The 20174-nt window shown below is 40.9% G+C and overlaps 1 protein-coding gene across 22 annotated transcripts in view; it reads right to left on the reverse strand.

Annotated features, from left to right (window-relative positions):
- Positions 1–2762: 2762 nt before the first annotated feature.
- Positions 2763–20174, reverse strand: part of NRXN1 (neurexin 1) — a 1496060-nt gene continuing 1478648 nt past the window's right edge. For 16 of the 22 annotated variants that reach the window (XM_060249064.1, XM_060249053.1, XM_060249035.1 and 13 more), the window contains one exon: positions 2763–6253. In XM_060249064.1, coding sequence (XP_060105047.1) covers positions 5949–6253 — 305 coding nt within the window. In that variant the 3' untranslated portion in view covers positions 2763–5948. The remainder of the gene's footprint in view (positions 6254–20174) is intronic. The other 6 variants (XM_060248991.1, XM_060248971.1, XM_060249001.1 and 3 more) reach the window with 1 other exon arrangement.

The raw sequence follows: 20174 nt of genomic DNA on the forward strand, positions 1-20174 counted from the left end.
ATGAATCAAAGTTCATGAGGAATTTTGGCTGGTTCATGAAGTTTGTGGCAGGTCAACTGGCACAAACTTTTCATTAACTTCTAAGCTGTCATGGAGGTTCATGTCAGTTCATGAGTTAAAATGTTTTAATTGTATTTTATTGTTTTTAAACTGTAATAATAGATGTTTAAACTGATTGTTAGCCATCCTAAGTCTGCTTGTGGAGAGGGCGGAATAAAAATCTAAATAAATAAATAAATAAATAGATTTATTTCCAGAAAGTCTCTGCTTAATCACAGCAATCTGCTTAATCAAAGCAATGGTGGAACTTGGATGGTATGTAGAGGAACATCTAGGGAGGTCCCCTGTGACTCTGATGTCTCTAGTTTGCACAGGATCCATTCTACACACTCCTGAACTTGAGGTTCAGGAATGTATAGAACAGATCCTGTGCAAGCTAGAGAAATCAAACTTGCAGAGGATCTCTGGCTGACTGTCCTCTACCTGCCCTCTGTTCAGTGAGACTGGATTTGCAAGGTCCAAATTACAACCTCTCAAAGAAGTTGACCCCAGAAAAGTGTTTTTCTGGGAAATAGCCATCATTTCCCCAGAAAGCACTTTCCTGGGGACACCTTTTTTTGGGGGGGGGGGTTGTAACTCAGACCCCATAAACCCAGTTCTCACCAAACTTGGAGGGCAGGTAGAGGAGGGTTAGCTGGGGATCCCCTGTGAGTTTGGTGTCTCTAGCATACCAGGAGGGCCATTTTACCAGGCCACAAGCCTCACCAATATGGCTTCTAAAAGTCTGTGATGGTATGTGGCTCATGAACCAGGCATCCCACAAACCACACTGAATTTTCCCAGTTCATGCCCATTCCTAACTGTAGTCTGTACTGCTGCATATAGCTTACTGTAAGTAGGATCCTATTTCTGTTATTTCTGTATTGCTTAATGTATCATGAGAATACTTATGCTATGCTTCAGTTCTTTCTGATAGTTCCCGACTTCTGATATCCTAATTCATTGGTTACTGAATGCTCCATTTTATTGATTGTACTGACTCACTATACATAATTTGCCTTGAGTCCTTGTGGTAAAGGTGGACTGAAAATAACACAAATAGATAAAATAAATATAAAATAATACATATTTTGGGAGTTGGTGGGCTCTCCTTCTTTGGAGGTTTTTAAAGAGGCTGGATGGCCATCTGACAGCAATACGGATCCTGTGAATTTAGGGGGGGGGGCAGTGCTTGTGAATTACCTGCATTGTGCAGGGTGTTGGACTAGATAACCCCAGAGGTCCCTTCCAAGTCTATGATTCTGTGATTCCAAATATTTGTGGTCTCACTTTGCAATACACTAGTCTGGAACATTCCCAAATCCAGTTGCTGAAATTCTTAACAGTGCCTACCATGTACTCAGGTTGTTGCATGGGAACATATCCTTTCTTGGGATGGAATAAAACACGGAATATATAAATCAGCAAGGCTTCATGAAAGGAAAATCTGAGACTACACAGTAGTTGGTGTTTTATGCATGTTGTACACAGTGGGGCATCAGCAGGGAATGTCTTTGGAAGGGGGACTAGAAGGGGCTATGTTTGATCAGACTCTAGGGTTCTAGAGGTGCCCACTTCACTTTTCATATTGTTAGCAACACTGGGTAGCATACTGCAGCATTTGCATTATTTTATATTTTGAACTGCACACAGTGGTCTATAAACCAGTAATGGTTTTTGACAAGTGGGTTCTGAAGACCCTAATGGACAAAAAATGCTAATAAAAGTTTCCACCACATCTTCAGCATCTTTAACTGGCATTTTTACATTTAAATCAGATGCACTACTTTTTTAGTAGTACACACAGCACACACACACAAAAAAAATCCCTGTGCACATGTTCTTTCTCATGTGAGTGGAGGAAAAAGACAGCAGTTGAGTTTTAATTCTTAATTCATTCAAGCCAGGGCTGGCTCAACCATACAGGCTTTAAGGAGGAGGAGAGTCAAAGTAGTTGGAAAGTAATTTCTTTTCTGTCTCTAAATTTCTCATTTCTCTCTATATGGATTATGTGAGAGAGGATGGGGGAATGTTGAAAGTTATCGTTCACCCACGGAGCAAAAAAATCGCTTTCAGCCCTGAATGAAGCATCCTTCTATGGGGTGACTGCGTGGAAAAAGAACAAACAAAACAGAAGAACAATGATCTATCAAACAATATTTAATGACCATAATTATAAGAAGGAATCTCAAAGCAGCTTACAATCACCTTCCCTTCCTGTTCCCACAACAGGTATCCTGTGAAGGCAGGTGGTACTGAGTTCTGAGAGAACTGTGATTGGCCCAAAGTCACCCAGCAGGCTTCATGTAGAAGAGGGGGAAAACAAACTGGGTTTTCCAGATTAGTCTCTTAACCATTATTACACCATGCTGGCTCACACTGACATAAATGGTATGAAGAATGATGGGCCATTAAGTTTCAAATACAAGATAGGAAATATTGCCTGGTTACACATTCTGCAAGTCCTGCAGGTTGTTACTCTGATTCAGGGATTTTTGCAGGGCCACAAAACTATTTCTTCAGCAGATGGCCATTTCCATTTTTGGAAGTGAGGATGTAACACAGAACAATATATATATGGATGAGCTTTCTAAATAAATTAGGAACCTGTGGAGAATGGAATATGGTAGTGAGGAAACTATATCTTGTAGCTGAATTGTAGGAGTCACAACATATAAATTATGGAAAATGAAGCAAAGGGATGAAAAAATAATGAGTCAGCATTTGTATTAAGAAACATTTTATTAACAAAACGGTAAATTCCACTTGCTTAGCATTTCCAATAATGGATAAATTGGCCTTGCAACAAATAAAAAAATTGTAAATACCTATCACAGAAAGCACTATAAGGTTAAGGGCTTCTGACCTCTTTTTGATATTTTGGGAATGAATAATTTCACACATTTTAGTGTATTGTTAAAAAAAGGCAACACAATACAGTAATTAAAAAAAAACCCAACCCAAAGCCATCTCACAGCACAATTCTAAACATTTTTACTCAGAAGTCTCACTTGGTCCAGTGGATCTTACTTCCAAGTAAATGTGTATAGGATTGCAGCTTTAGTCAAACAAATTAGATTATTACAGAGATGGGATTAAAGTATTTGTTATGTACTTTGAAAAGAGAAAGGTGTTTTAATATAGCTACTGTAACATCTGATAAATGCAAACACTTCTTTGTTCATTATTAAGTCACAAAATCAACAAGGAAGAACAGGAGTAAGTCCCCCAGAAAACAGCTTTAAATGACCTTCTCTAGAAACAGCAATCCCCTATTACTCACTTCTTCTGGTAGTCATGTTAATCGCTCAGAAAAATAATCTGGTCAAGTTAGGTGAGTTAACAGAGTTGATATGAACCCACAAGAGAACCTTGCCATCGGCTCGGACTGTGGCAGTGGTGGAGAACTCCAAGGAGCAGACTATCTCTCCCCTTCCACATACCGACAGTTACAGAAATGAATTTTTCACTGGTGGCTTATTCCATATTGTGTACGGAAACTAGAGCCCCTATGTCACTTGTGAAAATGGTACAGGAGGAGAATGATTGGGCAAACAATTTTTAGATTATGTAGCCTTGCTGACACTTCCTTCAAATATTCACATCACCACCCACGCCCTGCGCCCAACCCTTTGACATACAATGTGATCAAATAGTTTGGCAGTTTGAAAAGATGGCAATAACATAACAGTTTTGCACACATTTCTAAAAATATTGCTGTATTGAAGACCAAGCCCTCCCATGATTCCCAGGGTTTTGCTTCAGTGGCAGCAAACAGCACACAAGAAGATACAGTGTCCTGCTGGTTAAAGCTAATTTTAAATTCCTTCTTCCTGTCTGTAAAGTGCGAACTATTCTCCTCATCCCAGGAGGCCTTTCAAGCTATGGCTGATTCTCTACTGAACTGCTTTCTCTTGGCCTAATGTATTCCCTTTGCATTTCTCTGCAAGTGAGGTGTTACAGAATGACATTGTTGGGAATCTGGTGGAGCAGTCATTTTGTTTTGTTTTAATTGCTAACACAGCATAAGCATGTTACTGAAACAAAAAAAAATTAAATGCTTATACTTATATCTATGCAGAGAAACTTAAAGCATATTAATTACCAAACCACCAAAACCAACTTACCTCAGAATGTAGGATAAAAATATTTTTAAAGGAAAACAACCCAGAATACTTTCTCAGATAACAAAATGTGCACTTGAAATCCTGTTTTCACATGCAGTTTATGCTCAAACCAATTTTTTTTTTTGTAACAGAGGAAAGCCTCAGCATGAGGAGCTTATATAATTCAAAGGACAAATTCAAATTATCTGATTGACCACTAGTTTAGTGGTTGTATTATGAATGCTGGGCAAATGCTACACAGTGACAAAGATTTATAGAAAGAATTCCAAGAAATTTGATGTTTTCCTCACTTCCTGGGGAGCAGCCAACTACACCGGCCAATGATATGATCTGAACTGGAGTGCAAAGGTCACTTAACAATTCATTTGTGTCAAGTTGAATTGGGTGGCATAAGCCACATGACTTCAATGAAGTGTGGCTGATGTATACTGGGAGTGGATAGGCAATTGGAGAAGAAAAGTATGATGTTTATATCTCTATATATGTTTGCTTTCTAAATCCACTTCTTTCATACAAACTACTATAACTGAACTGCAACAGAAGAGAGGAGGCTGTACAGGTTAAGAAGAAAATTAGCTGACTCTTATATACATTCATACATGTCCCTCTTGGTATATTCACTGTACTGTAAATTAAAACAAACCAAGAAAAGGGGGAAAAAGAAAAAAGAAAAAGAATCAGTTGCAGGAGAAGAAGAAACAGTGCGGCAGTTTCTCATGGCTGCAAAAGTAAACAGAAAGATTGGTTGCTCCAGATATGGTAAAACGTTCTATACCTAGCAACACTTAGAACATTGAGTTTACCAAAAATGGTTGAAGAGCAGATATAGTTTGCATTTTCTATACAACAGGCTAGAAAACATCACTTATCACAGTCCAGAAAGCACATATAGATGTATTTTTTAATATAAACATATGTAATAACATATTAAGCGTGCATGATTTTTCCCCCCAATGATTGCATCTATGCCCTCAGGTTTGTTTTGTTAGTGGTATGTGAAAAATAAGCCTTATATTTCTCTTCTTTTGTTTATTATTATTATTATTATTTGAAAATAAGGCCGCTATACTTTTTCTTCACAACCAGAAAGGGGCTTTTTATTAAAGTGTTTTCTTTCTTTTTTTAAAATGTGGATTATTCAGAAAAGCCAGCACTTCACTTCAAACCCCAGCTTCAATCACTGCTTCATTGGACTGGGTGGCAAACTCTTTCGAGGTCTGCTGGATGAGGGCTTGTGTAGGACGGCAGAGTCTTTTCGGGTAATAAGACTAACTCCTTAGGAAAGTGCTAGCACTTTGGCGAAATCCAGACTTGTAGGTAGCTTCTATTGTGTGTATGTTTGTCTGTGGGTTTGTGTGTGTGTGAGAGAGAGAAAGAAAGAGAGATTTCATTTTTGTTGTTGCAGTTTGTTACACTTTGTGTTGTGCTGGGTGATGTTTTGTTGTAGTAATACTCCTTGCCTTATGGATGTGCAGTACCAACATCATCTTCAGAAACATTCCAGCAACAGAAAGACGGCAGAGTAAATGAAAACACTGTGGATGTTAGGGGATTATTGACTCCTGTTTCAGTGAAACAAGAGCATGAAATGCTTATTTCATTTTTTTCTTTCTTTTTTTTAAAAAAAGTCTTTCCTTTCTGATTGCATTCCCTGTGTTCTTGTTTTCCCATTTTTTTAAACTTTGTATGTGCTTCATAAAAAGTAAAGTAAATAAGTTTTGTTTTTATGTCTCAGATAAAATGAAGACTATTTCTATACAATTGTTCTTTCAGCTGTTGGGATCAGACATAGTATTCCTTATCCTTGTTTTTCTTATTTTTGCTGGAGCTTTTTGAGCTGTTTGGTTGCTTTTCCTTTATCACAGCCCCGTTGGACTGTGCTGAGTTACTGATGTAGTTTCGACTCTCATCAACATGGTAAGAACCTTCATCCCGGTTTCTGTACTTGTACATGGCATAGAGGAGAATGAGAATGCACAGAGCAGCTGCCGCCACAATCCCAACCACCATGCCAGTTGTGCTGCTGGATTCCCGGACCACCTCATCCGAATTTGCAAATCCTCTCCCTCCAGCCTTGGTGGGACTTGCTGTAGGTAAATGATGAAAGAAACATTTATACAGTGCATAGTAGAAACCACCTGTGCATTTTATATCTGTATATCATCAGAACACATTTAATAAATCAGGCACATTTAATAAATTAGGCACATTAACCATGTGCCGCTGGGCATGTCTCCGTGGTTGGACACTCCTTGATTCTAGTTCAGTCATCTGGAATTAAACCAGACAAGTCCCCCCACCTAAAATATTAAATATGCAAACATCACTCCTTACTTCCTACAGTATCTTAAAGTTGTGCTAGCAACCCAGGACTAATCTATTCATTCATAAAAGGTCACAGTAGACTCTTTCAGGGACTGCATCACTTTATAATGCAGATGGGGGGAATCATATATATGAGTACTCCTACATATAAAAAAACTTTTTAAAAATCTAGCACATAAATGGACATCACTTTGATGTGCTAGTTTCTTATGTCCATGAACATTAAACTTGTGAACCCATTATACATTATAAAATAGTTATTTCCAGCAGTTTGTACAATTTACTTTTTCTAAATGTGGGTGCCTGAAAGCAGCTGTCCCTCATAATGGTGGAGATCTAACAGCATGAACACACAGAAGAGACCTACATGTGTAGATTCATTTTACCAGTTGTTTTTGCCTTAGCATTTCCCACAGTGAAAAGGGTAAGCTGCTTTTATAACAAGGTGCTTATGTATTTAGTAAAGGAAACTCTTGCAACAGAACAAGTAAGCAAACCATGCTTCCACATGTAGTTCTCTCACAAATGTGCATTACTCTTCTTTGAATTTAGTTATTGCCTCCATCTGCTATATAGACAAAGGGGCTAGTAGGAGTTGAAAATCCAGTTGTATAGACTGCAGGGATCAGATGCAGTAGATCATTGTGTCCAACCCGTGAAGAAAAGCCCATATAGACATGACACTAGTTGATGAGAACCTTCCTGTTGCATTATTTTTAAAATTATTGTTTAGATTTTTGCAAAAGGTTCAAATACATCTTTGGATTCATGCATATAAATAAAAATTATATTCACACACCAAAAACAAAACAAAGGAATTTTAAGAGAACAGTGCACCAAAGTTTAACTTTGTTGAGATCTATTGAGAAACTCATGACCTACCAGCATGAGTCAGAGTAAAGAGATAAGCTCTTCTGTATTTTCTTAAGGCCATCAAGCCTGCCCTACCAGTTTGACCTCAAAAGAGAGAGGTGTGAAATAACACTCTTCCAGGAACACTTTTCCTTACAATTCCTATAGATATTTCATCTGGACAGCATCTTCTAAATCTAGATTTCACTTTAGGGAAAATTCAATGGCAGTTAGCGAGGTGTCAAGCCTCCCTGAGAAATGTTATTAACTTAACTGAAATTCATTTCTAAGAAGCCCCCCCCCCCCAATATTTACCCCCACATTTCCCTTTAAGCTGGTGTCACTTCCAGTTTTCAGTTGACCTATATAACAAGTACACAATGTGAAATGAGTCCAACAGTTACATTTAATCGTGTACAGAGCTTTTTGGAAGGGCATCTGATGACATATGTTACAGATAACAACAACACAAAGGAAGAAACCCAAAGGAAGTGTGTAAGAGCTAATCAAAGACTATTGGGTTAATAATTAGAAAGGTGCAAAGCTGCATCAACAAGACATTGTTAAATGCACAATTTATTATTGAGTATCTCACAAAATTATCACAATAAAATCAGCTAATCAGGCAATGCCTGTCAGTTTTCTCAGTGCAATGTCTGAAATGAAGAGCTCAAGTTTCAACATGTATTGTTTCATTTTCATTCAGGAATTGAAATGGCCAAACCTGGTTTGGCTGACATTTCCTTCAGTAATTAAAAAGTCAAGATATCCCAAATTACCTCTGGAAACATGCAGAACAAAATGCATCTCTGTATGCTTTGCTCTTAGAATGTGTCTCTCTGTACATAAATACCCAATACAGGTCAGGGTATTATGCACACAGGAGGAAGTTCTGCAAGGGAGAAACTTAGCTGGATAGGTAAACACAGGAACAAATGGGCTTCTTTCTCAGATCCAGCAGCTGGCTCTGCCTGCACAGCAATCTTTCACAAAGGTTAACATTCTGCCAATTAGCTATTTGAGTAATTGTGGTTTTCTCTGTGTTTGTGGCAAGGCAGATCTAGCTTCTTCATATTCCCCTTTAGACACCAAATAGCTAATTAGTGGGATTTCAAATGGTGACATAATGTAAGTACATGGATTCACAGCATGCTCTACAGCCTTATTCAAATCCATTGCATATACCATAACCAGGGCAGATTCCATGGCATGAGTGAGGATGTGAATCTGGGTCTTCCAGATGCTAGTCCAACACTCTAAACCACTCCATCACAGTGGCTCTCTCATAGTGTAGTCTTGATCCAGCCTTTAGAATTAGAACAGGATAGAGGCTATAGGCTTAGCCTTTATCTTGCACAGCCTCTTCATTATTTTCATGAAGACTCCTCTTAGAACTTATTATCATAAGATAACAATTCTGACTCATAAAAGCAGTACTTTAAAGTATACGAGAGTGATGTTGCCTCAGCTACAGAATTACAGCAAATACTAGCCTGACAATGCTTTGTGTAATGCTCACAATCTTCCTCCTCCAGAGCCTTATAAAAGTGCTTCAGCCTTTGGCAGGACTCAGGCCTGTGGTATAGGGGCTAAGAACCCCTCATTCAGAGGAACTAAACCTCTGAATCCCAGAGCCAGGAGGCAATATCAGGGGAAGGCCTTGGCCTCTATGCCCTGTTGTTGGCTCTCCAGAGGAACTGGTTGGCCACTGTGTGAGATAGGATGCTGGACTAGATGGAACATCAGTCTGATCTAGCAGGGCTCTTCTTATGGTCTAAAGTCGTTTCTGACTTATGGTGACCCTGTGAATTAATGTCCTCCCAAATGTCCTATTGTTTACAGCCTTGCTCAGATCTTGCAGACTGAGGGCCATGGTTTGTTTGGGGTTTTTTGCAATGTATTAGGTCATTTGCTTTTCCTGCTGCCTTCAATCTTTCTTAGTATTATTGTCTTTCCCAGTGGCCTTGTCTTCTCAATGTGCCCAAAGTATGATTGTCTCAGTTTAGTCATTTCAGCTTCTAGGCAGTTTTTGGGCTTGATTTGATCTAGAACCCACTTATATGTCCTGAAGGTAATCCATGATACTGATAAAAATTTTCCTCCAACACCAGATTTCAAATGAGTCAGCACATCATGCATAGTGTGATCAATGAATACTCAGGTTTTCACTTCAAAATACTGCAAGTTGTAGAGGTATGCATTTTCCTTAAGCTTCATAAACTTGCACTAGGAGTCCATCTTAGAATTGACAGCAGAGATTTTCTCCCTCCTCTCCATAGTACTTGTTGTGGAAATTCATCTGAGCTGGAGGTGTCATCAATTGTTTTGTAAGAGAATTCACTCCGACTGCATAGTAAAACTGAGAGAGACTTATCAGACAAAATGTGACTTTGAAAATTAATTTCTGCCTAAGAAAGAATGGAATCTACTGAATAAATTCTGTCACTACCTGATGGGCTAAAAGTTGTCCTCCCTTTGAACACCAGCATCTGAGGCAAATACTGTCAATTAACACTGCTATAAATGTCTGCTAAATGGCACCTTTCAGCTCCTTTTTATCGGGAAATGTTCATTTGAATACGGAGGCCTAAGAAATGAAACCAAAGAATCTTATTTTAAGCAGTCAGTTTTGTCTTAAAAAAAAAAAATTAAACCTGCTGGCATTTTTTCATTTTAGGCATCTTTTTACAATTATCTCACTTACTCCATCTGTCTCAAGAAGACACAACCACTTAATTAACTGAAAATGTTCCTGGTGTTCTAAGAGTAGCTGTTTTCAATTTGAGGTGCGGAGGATGGGGATGAAGGGTTTGAGGCTAAAGCATGCCTTTTTGTTTTATTAATCGCTTTCCTAAAAGGAATAACTTTCCCAGCAATATCCGGTTTTTGTCAATTATTTTACAGCTTCCTGTAAAATAGTTTGTTAGAGTGCTAAGAACCATCTGTTAGGATATTTCCCATAGTTCCTAGCGCCAGGGAGTCACACTTTCACTTCCTGCTCAGCCATGGAGATCACTGGGTGTCCTGTGAACAAACCATTCTGTCTCAGCCCTCCCTTATTTCACAGGGTCATGGTGAGGATAAACTGGAGAAAGGGAGAACATTGTGAATTGTCCTGATATCCCTGAGGAAGGGTTAAGATTAAAATACAGGTAGAATAAAGAGAAATTTATGTGTATATCTCTTGACTCTGGAAAAAAAAATCTTTTTAGAAGTCTCCATTATTCTACCTTTTACACCTTGAAAAACAACCAGAGTAGTCGAAGTGCCTTATTTCATTGCCCAGGAAATGGTAGATGAAAAGCCAATAACCACTCAGCTCATCTAGATTTAAGACCACAAAATTGAGAAGCTGGAAATCCTTAAAGATGAAGAGCCACCTGCAAATCTGGAAGCTGCCGTTATGGCAATATGGATGGTTTGGCAGGGTGCACAGAGAAGATCATAAAACCATATATTTTCACCCCACTGACAGGAATTAACCAGCTATCCTGCCTAGCACTGGTTCTCTCAAAGCGATCAATGATGTGGGAATATTGTGACTGTCCTCATTATAAAGCTTAAATATACACAGAAACACACACACACATGCTCCTTTCTGAATTGTACCATATATAAAACTAGATTAGATTGATTTTTATATTCCTATATTTTTATATACCTATGAAATAACTTGTCCAGAACAATCACAATTGGCCGCAGTTCCACATTGTGCATTAGAGTTATTATAATTCTTGGCAGCTCTTCAGTATGGCTCTTAAATTTCAAGAGCAAGGAAAAACTGTAACTATTGCCAATGTCCAGTCTTCATTTATACTGTGAAAAGAAAATTGGAGTTGCAGACTCCTGTGGTGTTTGGGAATTGAAATTAGCAAAGACCCTGTTTCTTTTTTTAAAAAAAAGAAAAAAAGAGCTGCTTGGTTCATATTCATGCTTTTGCATAAACCAAGTAGTGGGAAATGCCAGGAAATTATTCACAAGACAAGATTAAAAAACAAAATACTGCATTTTCAACAAGGCATGAAAGTAATTATTTTGTGATGTATACTCTGTGGGCTTTCAATTTGAGAGCAGTTGGATGCTCGAAAGTCCTCTGGTGGACCACATTATCTAGACACAGTTTCATCTGGACATGATACTATCCTCATTTTCTCAAGGCCATTAAATCAATATGAAACTCCAGGTGATCCTCCTCCACTCCTGAGCCATGCTATTAGTAACATTCGGAGACAGTCCTTCTTGATCTGTATTACTACACCTGAAAACAGGGGATCACTCTTTAGGGGTGGAGAAGCTTCCCTGCATGCAGAAAACTAGCACATCCAGGAAAACAGGCTTATATGAGCAAATTTTATATGCCCAGGGACTTTAAAATATATGTGAATATTCCTAAATGCAACCTTGCTACTGTTCTGGCTGATGTGGTTTGATCTAGAAGGAATAGGAAGAAACAGTTCTGGGGAAAAAAATCATTCAGGACTTGCACCTGGTCCAACTAGGGGCATGGAAGCAGGCTGAGGAAGAAGGGGCAGAATTCTGCCACTGCCAAACATCAGGAGGCTGGGTGGGGGGTGATCAGTGTTTTAAAAAGGGTTCACTGCATCTATCTATCCATGTACCTTATGTGTGGGATTGTATTATTAAAAGCTACTCTATATAGAGATGCTAATAATAAGCTGTTCATCTGTTTCTTCTCCTATAGAAAGTGCATTAATATGAGTTAATGTTGTGATGTGTTTGCATGAGACAGACAGAAACATTGGGGGGGGGGAGAGAGACAGACAGGCAGACAGATAGAGCCCATGGTTATCCATGGTAATATGCAGCCTATCATTCTGTGTATTTTAACCAAATAATGCAGGTCGAATTATTCTGATTTGTCCCCCTTTACTACTACTCCAGTTTTGTGGGGTGAAGACACCACAGGGTTTCTGTTGTCAGAATACCCAATATCTCTCCATTCTTTATTCAAATAGGCAGCCACAAGGACCAATGCAAGTTCACAGGCATTCACACAAAGAAGAAAGTGCCAATATTGTTTTGCCACTCTGAGAACAGCAGTAATGGTCCAAGGAACACAAAATCCAGGAAAAATATATGCATTTGACATAGGCAGTCACTTGAGGGAAGTAAAACCAAAGTACACCCAGAGGGCAACAATGGGTCTATGTTAATTTCCTATGCACTTAAGCCCTTGGTAAAGCATCACTTAATTTCAAAGACACTGCTGCAGCATGATTGCTTATTTCTGGAAAACTAAGCTGTCTTCTGTTTGACTCCTAATGAGGAAAATATCTTCAAGGTCACATGTGTGCAGAGCTGAATTGCATTTAAAACACTGTACAGAATAAGTTTGCAAACAAACAAAAGAGAAAACCAAAAGGAAGGACTGAAAGAGCTACAGGTGGAACACCCACTTAGGTACTAGAGGCTCTGTGCATTTATCAGGGTTTCTACAATGTCCTTTCTTACTACAGCCCCTAATGGTCTCCAGAAATTCACTCTGGAAAACAAGGAAGCTTTTCTAGCATTGGGTCTGATGCAGTGTAAGAATCTGAAGTCACTCAGTAAGACTATGTGTTGGATCCAGTGGTAGATTTCCATTATAAGGGTCTTATTTTATTTTATTTTATTTATTTATTTAGAATTTATATCCCGCCCTTCCCACAAGTGGCCCTTGCACTTACAGTCACTGTTCCCTCACCATAATGGATAGGTGAAGCCTAATTTGGTCTTGGGATCTTCACACTTACAGAATGATGTTGAAACACCAGGGACTTTCTGGTTAGTGATGGTTAGTGATTGAAGAATTTTCTGAAGTATGAATTATGGGAAATCCCTGTTTTCGGATTCCTGTCCACAAACTGTTTTTGTAGACCACTGAAATGTTTTTCTATTTTTTGAGGAGTTAATCAAGTGGACAAGAGAGGAGACCAACAGTATATTGTCTTTGTAATCTTGTGATTGACAGGGTCGCAGCCTTTTGTGGTGACTGCACACGCTTTCTTTGTAATCAATGCTGAGATTCGTTCAATAACTGCTGTGCTTTGGGTGAGTCTGGTTTCTCTTTCCACGGGGATCAAAATCCTATCTTCTAGGGATCAAAGCTCTCTGCTTCCAACATGTCAAATAAGTTACATTCTCACCTCCACCTTCAATTTTGCTTCACTGTTTTTGTTTTGTTTTTAAACTCACAGGTTAGCCCTAACATTGAAATGTGCCTTGCTGATCATCTTATGGACTTCATTATTATTCACACAAACAATCTGTATGGCAATTATCAAATACTAAGCTCATCACGGTGTAGTTTGTCTCTAATATACTTTGTGAGCCACAAGCGGCCAGTAGGTACCATAGCCAAACTGTTGTTCAAGGAAGCTAACACATACAAATGGATAATCAGTGGCTGCTACAAGTTACCTATTCCGTTAGCAATTTTTTTTAAAATGTAGTTTTTACCTTCAGTTCTCCCTATATTTTGATATAATTTTAACAATAGTTATGGCAAGGACTTATTTCTATGATAAAGTATTTCTTCTGCACTAAAATGTACAGGCTGCAACCCAATACAGGATTTAAGGCCACTGGTTACAGTCTTCAGAAACTAAGCACAATTCTATGCATGTTTATTTGTATGTTAGTCCCACTGAGGTTAGTGAGGTTTAATCTGTAGAAAATGAACATAAGATTCCACCTTCTGTGCAGGATTTTAATTCCAGAGGGGATGGTCCAGGAAGGGTAACCTAATCTCATAAGATCTCAGAAGTCAAGGAAGGTCAGCCCTGGTTAGCACTTGGATGGGAGACCACCAAGGAGGTCCAAGGCTGCTATGCAAAGGCAGGCAGTGTCAAAGCATTTATTAGTCTTGTGCCTTAAAAACTCGGTGGGGTTGCCATAGGTAAAAAAATAAGCAGGACATTCTTCATACCTTAATAACTAGCAATTTTTTTAATTCCAGCATTTCTGACTAGGGCTGAGTTCAGACCACCTGCTCGGGGGCAGCAACATGCTGACCTAGAAGCGAGCCAGTGGAAACAGAAATGCCCTGGGGCATCCAGATGGTACATGGCCCACTACTGGAACAGGGATGGGCCACGGGCGCCTTGGAGAAGCATCCACAATGCTCATGCACCCATCCATCACTCCCTCAGGCACTTTCCGGCCACCCAGACAGCTGGGTAGGATGACTCTTTCAGAAAGGTTCACATGCATCTGAATGTGAGTTTTAACAAAGGAATAAATTCCTGCAACTACTGGCTCACAGTCAGTGCACTCCCTCCCCTCTTGAAATTAGATCATGAGTCCTGTAAATATTTATGTAACCCACCCTGAGACCTTGGCATAGGGGGGCTATAAATCTAATGAACTGCAATAAGCAACCAAATAAATTGCACACTTCAGTAAACCAAGCTGAAATGGATGGTTTGCTTCCCGCCTACATAACAGAGAAGAAAATCCCACTAGGGGTATAAAATCTGAATTGTAAGATTTTGTGCTTCCATGCTCCTACAGAATAGTAATTTATTTTTAAAATGTATTTGAGTGTTTGGCTGTAGCCATTTTCTCCTAGTTCCCAGAAAGGTGGTGTGATACTAATTTCCACCAATTCTCAGATGCAAAGGAAGGGAAAATTAATCACCTATCTAAACATTTATATTCTCTAAATAATGCCACAATAGTAATCTGGATGATCACATACAGGACCCATACATCTCTATAACAATCACTGACAGGCTGGGTCCATATTAATGATGAAATTATACCATTTTTTAATGAACTCCTCCTATTCATCACCCAGGAAAGGAATGGATGGCTTGAGGAGCCACCAAATTCAGGGACTGTGAAGACACTAACAGCACCTTTACTTAAACATAAGTCCCACTTTGTTCAATGTGACTCAGGTGAGTGTGCATTAGATTGAAAACTAAGTAATGCACTTTGCAAATACGTGAATGTTTTGAAGATATCTGAAGCTCACAGCACTACAGGTCAGCTAAGTGCTCAAGTAGGGGAGAACGGGTGAAGCACTGTCCTTACTTTGCAGAGCCTGCTCACTTGAATCTGACCAGCAGTTGTGGAGCCTGCTCTGCCTTGTCCCAGAGAGAGAGCGGGAAGGCAGCAAGGAAAGCAGAGAGTGCTCAGGTTTCCCACTTCAGAAGGCTACTCTGAATTGGCCAGCAGCACTCATCCCAAGAAACCTCCGTGCTCTCTACTTCTGTCTTTGCTTTCTTGCACTCTCTCCAGAATGAGGCACCGGAACACAGGCAAGAGAGTGAGAGAGCTGAGGCACTTGGAGGAGAGCAAGCTGGCCATGGAGAAAGGGGAGTAAAACCCACCAGCATCACCTTACTGGGGCCAGCTTTCTCTTTCCTCAGCTGACTGCCTTGGTTATGACCAGGGCCAACACTACCCAGTAGGCCAGGTAGACAGCTGCCTATGACACCATCTGGCCACAGGGGTGGCAGGCGCCATACCCCCTCCCTGCCTGTCTGCTGGGTCTCCATGCAGCTCTGCACTCCGCTGGAGTACAGTGGGGACAGCACACAGGAGAAGCATAGTCAACAGTGGCAGTGGCCCTCCTGCACCGCTCCACATCTGATGGTGGTGAGCTATCAGAGGCAGAGATGCCAGTCCAGGTAACCATGGACAGCCCGTGCCCTCCCTGTCTCCCTCCAGCCCTCAGCCCAACAACAAGGTGGCTGTGGGCTGGGAACTCTCCAGAACCAAAGGGAGCTTGTGCCCTGAAGCTCTGGTTGGTCTCCAAGGTGCCCCTGGATTCAAAGCTTGCTGGTCTGAGAGGGCTGCCCTGGAAACCCACCAGAGAAGAGATCTTCCCCCCTCCACCTGCACCATGGAGGACAACTGGAGCTTCATCTCTGGCACGCCTGGACAAGCTGTTGTCTCCAGGTATCCTGGAGAGAATAATAGGGGCTTGCCAGTCAGAGCCAACACAAGGACTGAATCAAGACAACATGTGAGTGAAGGGCTTTGTATGCTGTTGCTCCTGGGCACCCTCCAGCCTAACACCTCCCAGGACAATTTTAAGAACAAAATGGGAGGGGATATATTCATTGGCCAGTTTGGTGAAGAAACATGGTATTTTCGATTTTTATTTGTTTCTGTTTTTACTCTGCTCTCCCTGCAAGCTGGCTCAGGTGCTGGTGAGGGAGCGGTCTTTCCCTGTGCCACTCTGCCCACCCCAGAGCAGCACAGCGCCACCTGCCCAGCCATGCTGGAGCATGCTAAGCGCATGGCTGGCCACTTTGCTCACCCAGCCCCATTACCTGTCCTCCAGTCCCTACAGCAGCTGTGAGAAGCACCAGCCAACTACAAGCTGGCATTTATCTAGAACATGAGGTAGATGCATACTGGAATACCATGCTCAAAAGGGCTGTATGTGGAATGCAGACAGTGGCTTTAGAACAGGGATGACAGAAATGTATCTCCTCCAAAGAGCTCAGGGTGGTATGCAGGGTTTCTCTTCTTCCACTTTATCTTCCTCAGAAGCCTGTGAGGTAGGTTAGGCTGGGTGAGAATGACTGGCCTGAGACCCTCCAGGGAGTTTCACAGTGAGTGGGGATTTGAACTTGGGTCTTCCAGGACACTAAGCATTGCACTGGCTCTCACTTGGGACTCCTGTCTGCAAATTTCAGTATTTCTGTGCCATGCGGAAGCAACAGCAATACCAAAACAATGGCCAGGACATGACTGTTTTGCATACTTTATCTCCACTTCAGCCAGCCCCAAATTGTCTCCTACCCACAGAAAAAAATGAAAGATAAGATGGAATGGGAATTGGCCAGCTTATGTGCAACTCTCACAGCTCTTCTGCTGGAATTAAGACTGTTGTGATGCACTTTTTTGGATGAATTTTAGATAAGAACATAAGCAGAGAGCCCTGCTAATCAGACTAATAGTCCATCTAGTCCAGTATCTTGTCTCACACAGTGGCCAACTTGTTCCTCTGGATGGTCAACTGGCTCTGGATATCAGAGGTTTAATGCATCTGAATGTGGAGGTTCCCCTCAGTCACAATCCTCATAGCCATTCATAGACTTATATCTTCCCGGGCATTGACAGTGTGCCGTGTGGTTTTACCTGCCAATCAGCTGACTGGTGGCAGGGGGGCACCTTTAGATAGCCCAGAGCGCGGTGCTCCACCACCAGTTCTAGGTGTTTAAATAGACTTGGGGGGAGGGAGGGGGGGGAGGAGGCTGGGGAGCAGGCAAACCAAGCATTTGCCAATGGGGGAGGCCAAATTCAGTGCCCCCACCCTGATGGCGTCCTAGGCAACTGCCTAGTTTGCCTAGTGGGTGAGCCAGCCCTGCTTGAAGTACAGACTATAGCAAGCTTCCCACAGTACTTCCTCTTTATTTCTTTCTTGTCATGGGTACAGGCTACTAGGGCACACTGGCTGAAGGATGATGCAGTGACGTCCCTTCCATAAGACTGGGAATGAGACTCTGTTTACCTTCAGGTAATGAAATCCTAATACCCTTCAATATACAGTTTGCACACCATGGAGCAAGTGTCATGCAATGTTATTCAATTCTAATCTGTTATGTTCCAGATATGGTTTATGGGCTTCCAGTTTTATACTCATTTCCTAATCAATACTGTGTCTTTATGTGGCCTGTATGAGTTGCAAGTCACGTCATCCCATTTATTATTTATTGGAAGGCAGGTGCACAGCCAGCAGAACCTGAGGTGACAGGCAAGGGCTTGCAGGTTGTGACAGTTTTGGCAGAGCCTTCCCCTCCCAAGGAATGATGTTGTCCCACTTTCCTAAATAAATCCTCTGGATTAATAATTTAGCACAATCAATAGAGAAGCTATAAATCAGAGACTGCAAGGATGAGAAGCGTAAACTTTTTAGTTGATGGAAAGCTTTTTGGTGGCAACACCCAAAGCACTTATTGACGAGTGCTCACTTCCATCCTAGCAGCACAGTAACCGCAACATTCAAGGGGACTTGCCAAAATGAACTTTGGTTTTGCTAAAGCTTTAATTTAAGGAGACAAAAACAATCCTTCCACTCCAACACATTAGCAGGGTGTACGTGGGGTGTATACAAGGAGACAGCTACTGGGAGCAGATTATGGCTTGACCAATTTTCAGGATATGATATGACATAAGGTTTTGTCTCCAAGTTTACTACAACTCTGCCACTGAGCAGGAAGGATTGTAATCTTACCACAAGCAATGTCTACCACAGGCATCTGCCAGCTAATGTCAATGCTTGGTGTAGAAGTCTTGACACACTTATAACATTTCCAAACATTCCAGTTTATCAGGGCTACAAAGACCAGATGAAACCAATGGCACCCATTGCAGAAGGAAGTCATTGGAATCTTTGGAGGAAACTGTCACTCTTGGGAAGTGACTGGGCATTAATCAGAAATGAATACTGTGTGGGCCCTATATGAACCCACAAGTTAAGAATTTGCATCTCATAAGCTCTGTATGCATGATGGGCCCAGCGCACTCACTCCCTTTGTACACATTATGGCCATGTACAAACATGTCATGTATTTAGAACTATGCTATGAAAAGACCAGCCAGCTGTAGTGTGAGGGATGTGTGAGGAAATGAGTCTGATCTACACTCATCATTATTCCTAATAGCCATGGGAGGTTGAAGGCAGTAGGCGGAGGGGAGGATGGGAAAAGTGGGAACTGGTAAGAAGGAACAACAGAGAATATATGGGAAGTGGCAGTCTCCTTGCACCCACCCCACTTACCCCCTACTAATGCATTGGGGTGGAGTGGCGGGATTGTTGTTATCTCCTTAAATTAAGCCTTTAGCAGAACCAAAGTTCACTTTGGCAAGTCCCCTTTAATGCAGAGGTTGCGGTGCTCCTCAGATGGAGGTGAGCACTCATCAATAAGTAGGAGGAAGTAGGAAGGGGGGGGTGGGATTTCTCATCCTCCAGAGTTCCCAACTTGTACCATTATGTTTTGAGCACCAAAACACGTTTTTTTAAAAAATCATTATATAACGTATTTGATTTTACATTTTTACTTATATACATAAACATTTATGGTCTATTGAATTACATTCTTATATAGAGATTTCCATTCACAGAAATAAAAAGAAAATTCTGCTATGGTTAAGGGTAAGGGTTGGAGTCAGACTAAATGTTCCACTAATGGAAGGAGAGGTATCATTTCTACCATCTCTCCCTTCCTGCTGCATTCCTGAAGCTCCCTTGCTCCCCAGAAGCAGCATTTCAGGGGGAACAATGGGCTGCAGTATGAGGAGGAAGGCACCAAAGTTCTGTTCCACTGCTGGAAATACCTTCCTTTAGTGGGAAATGTAGTCTGGATAAAACTCAATATATTTATATGGAGTCTGAATTAATGTTTCACAACTTAAACATGTGCATCTTAATAACTGTGTATTTATTATTAGGGTTTGTAGAATCTTTCGGGCTCAAGTACCGTGTTCTACTGGAGAAAGTTTTCCTTCCAGACGTTTCATTCTCAGCTGCGTTCTCAGAAACGTCTGGAAGGAAAACTTTCTCCAGTAGAACATGGCACTTGAGCACGAAAGATTCTACAAACCCTAATGATGTTACCAGCCGTGAAAACCTGAAATCTTCGTGTATTTATTGGCCCATAACCTATGTTTTGTAGTGAACTAGTGAACCATCTCTGGGTATCCTCATTTTCCAGGGCTGTTTGTGAGATAAACTAATATTGGGATGGCAGCTGGTTCTTTGCAGTCTTAACTAGACTTTGCCTCAGCAGAGAACAGTTTTTTATTTCATTTTTACGTGCCACTTTTGTGGCCCATATTGAGCTCCCACAATAATGCAGAACATGAATAAAT

The sequence above is a fragment of the Heteronotia binoei genome, chromosome 1, assembly GCF_032191835.1.
Source record: "Heteronotia binoei isolate CCM8104 ecotype False Entrance Well chromosome 1, APGP_CSIRO_Hbin_v1, whole genome shotgun sequence".
In the NCBI taxonomy this organism is placed as follows: domain Eukaryota; kingdom Metazoa; phylum Chordata; class Lepidosauria; order Squamata; family Gekkonidae; genus Heteronotia; species Heteronotia binoei.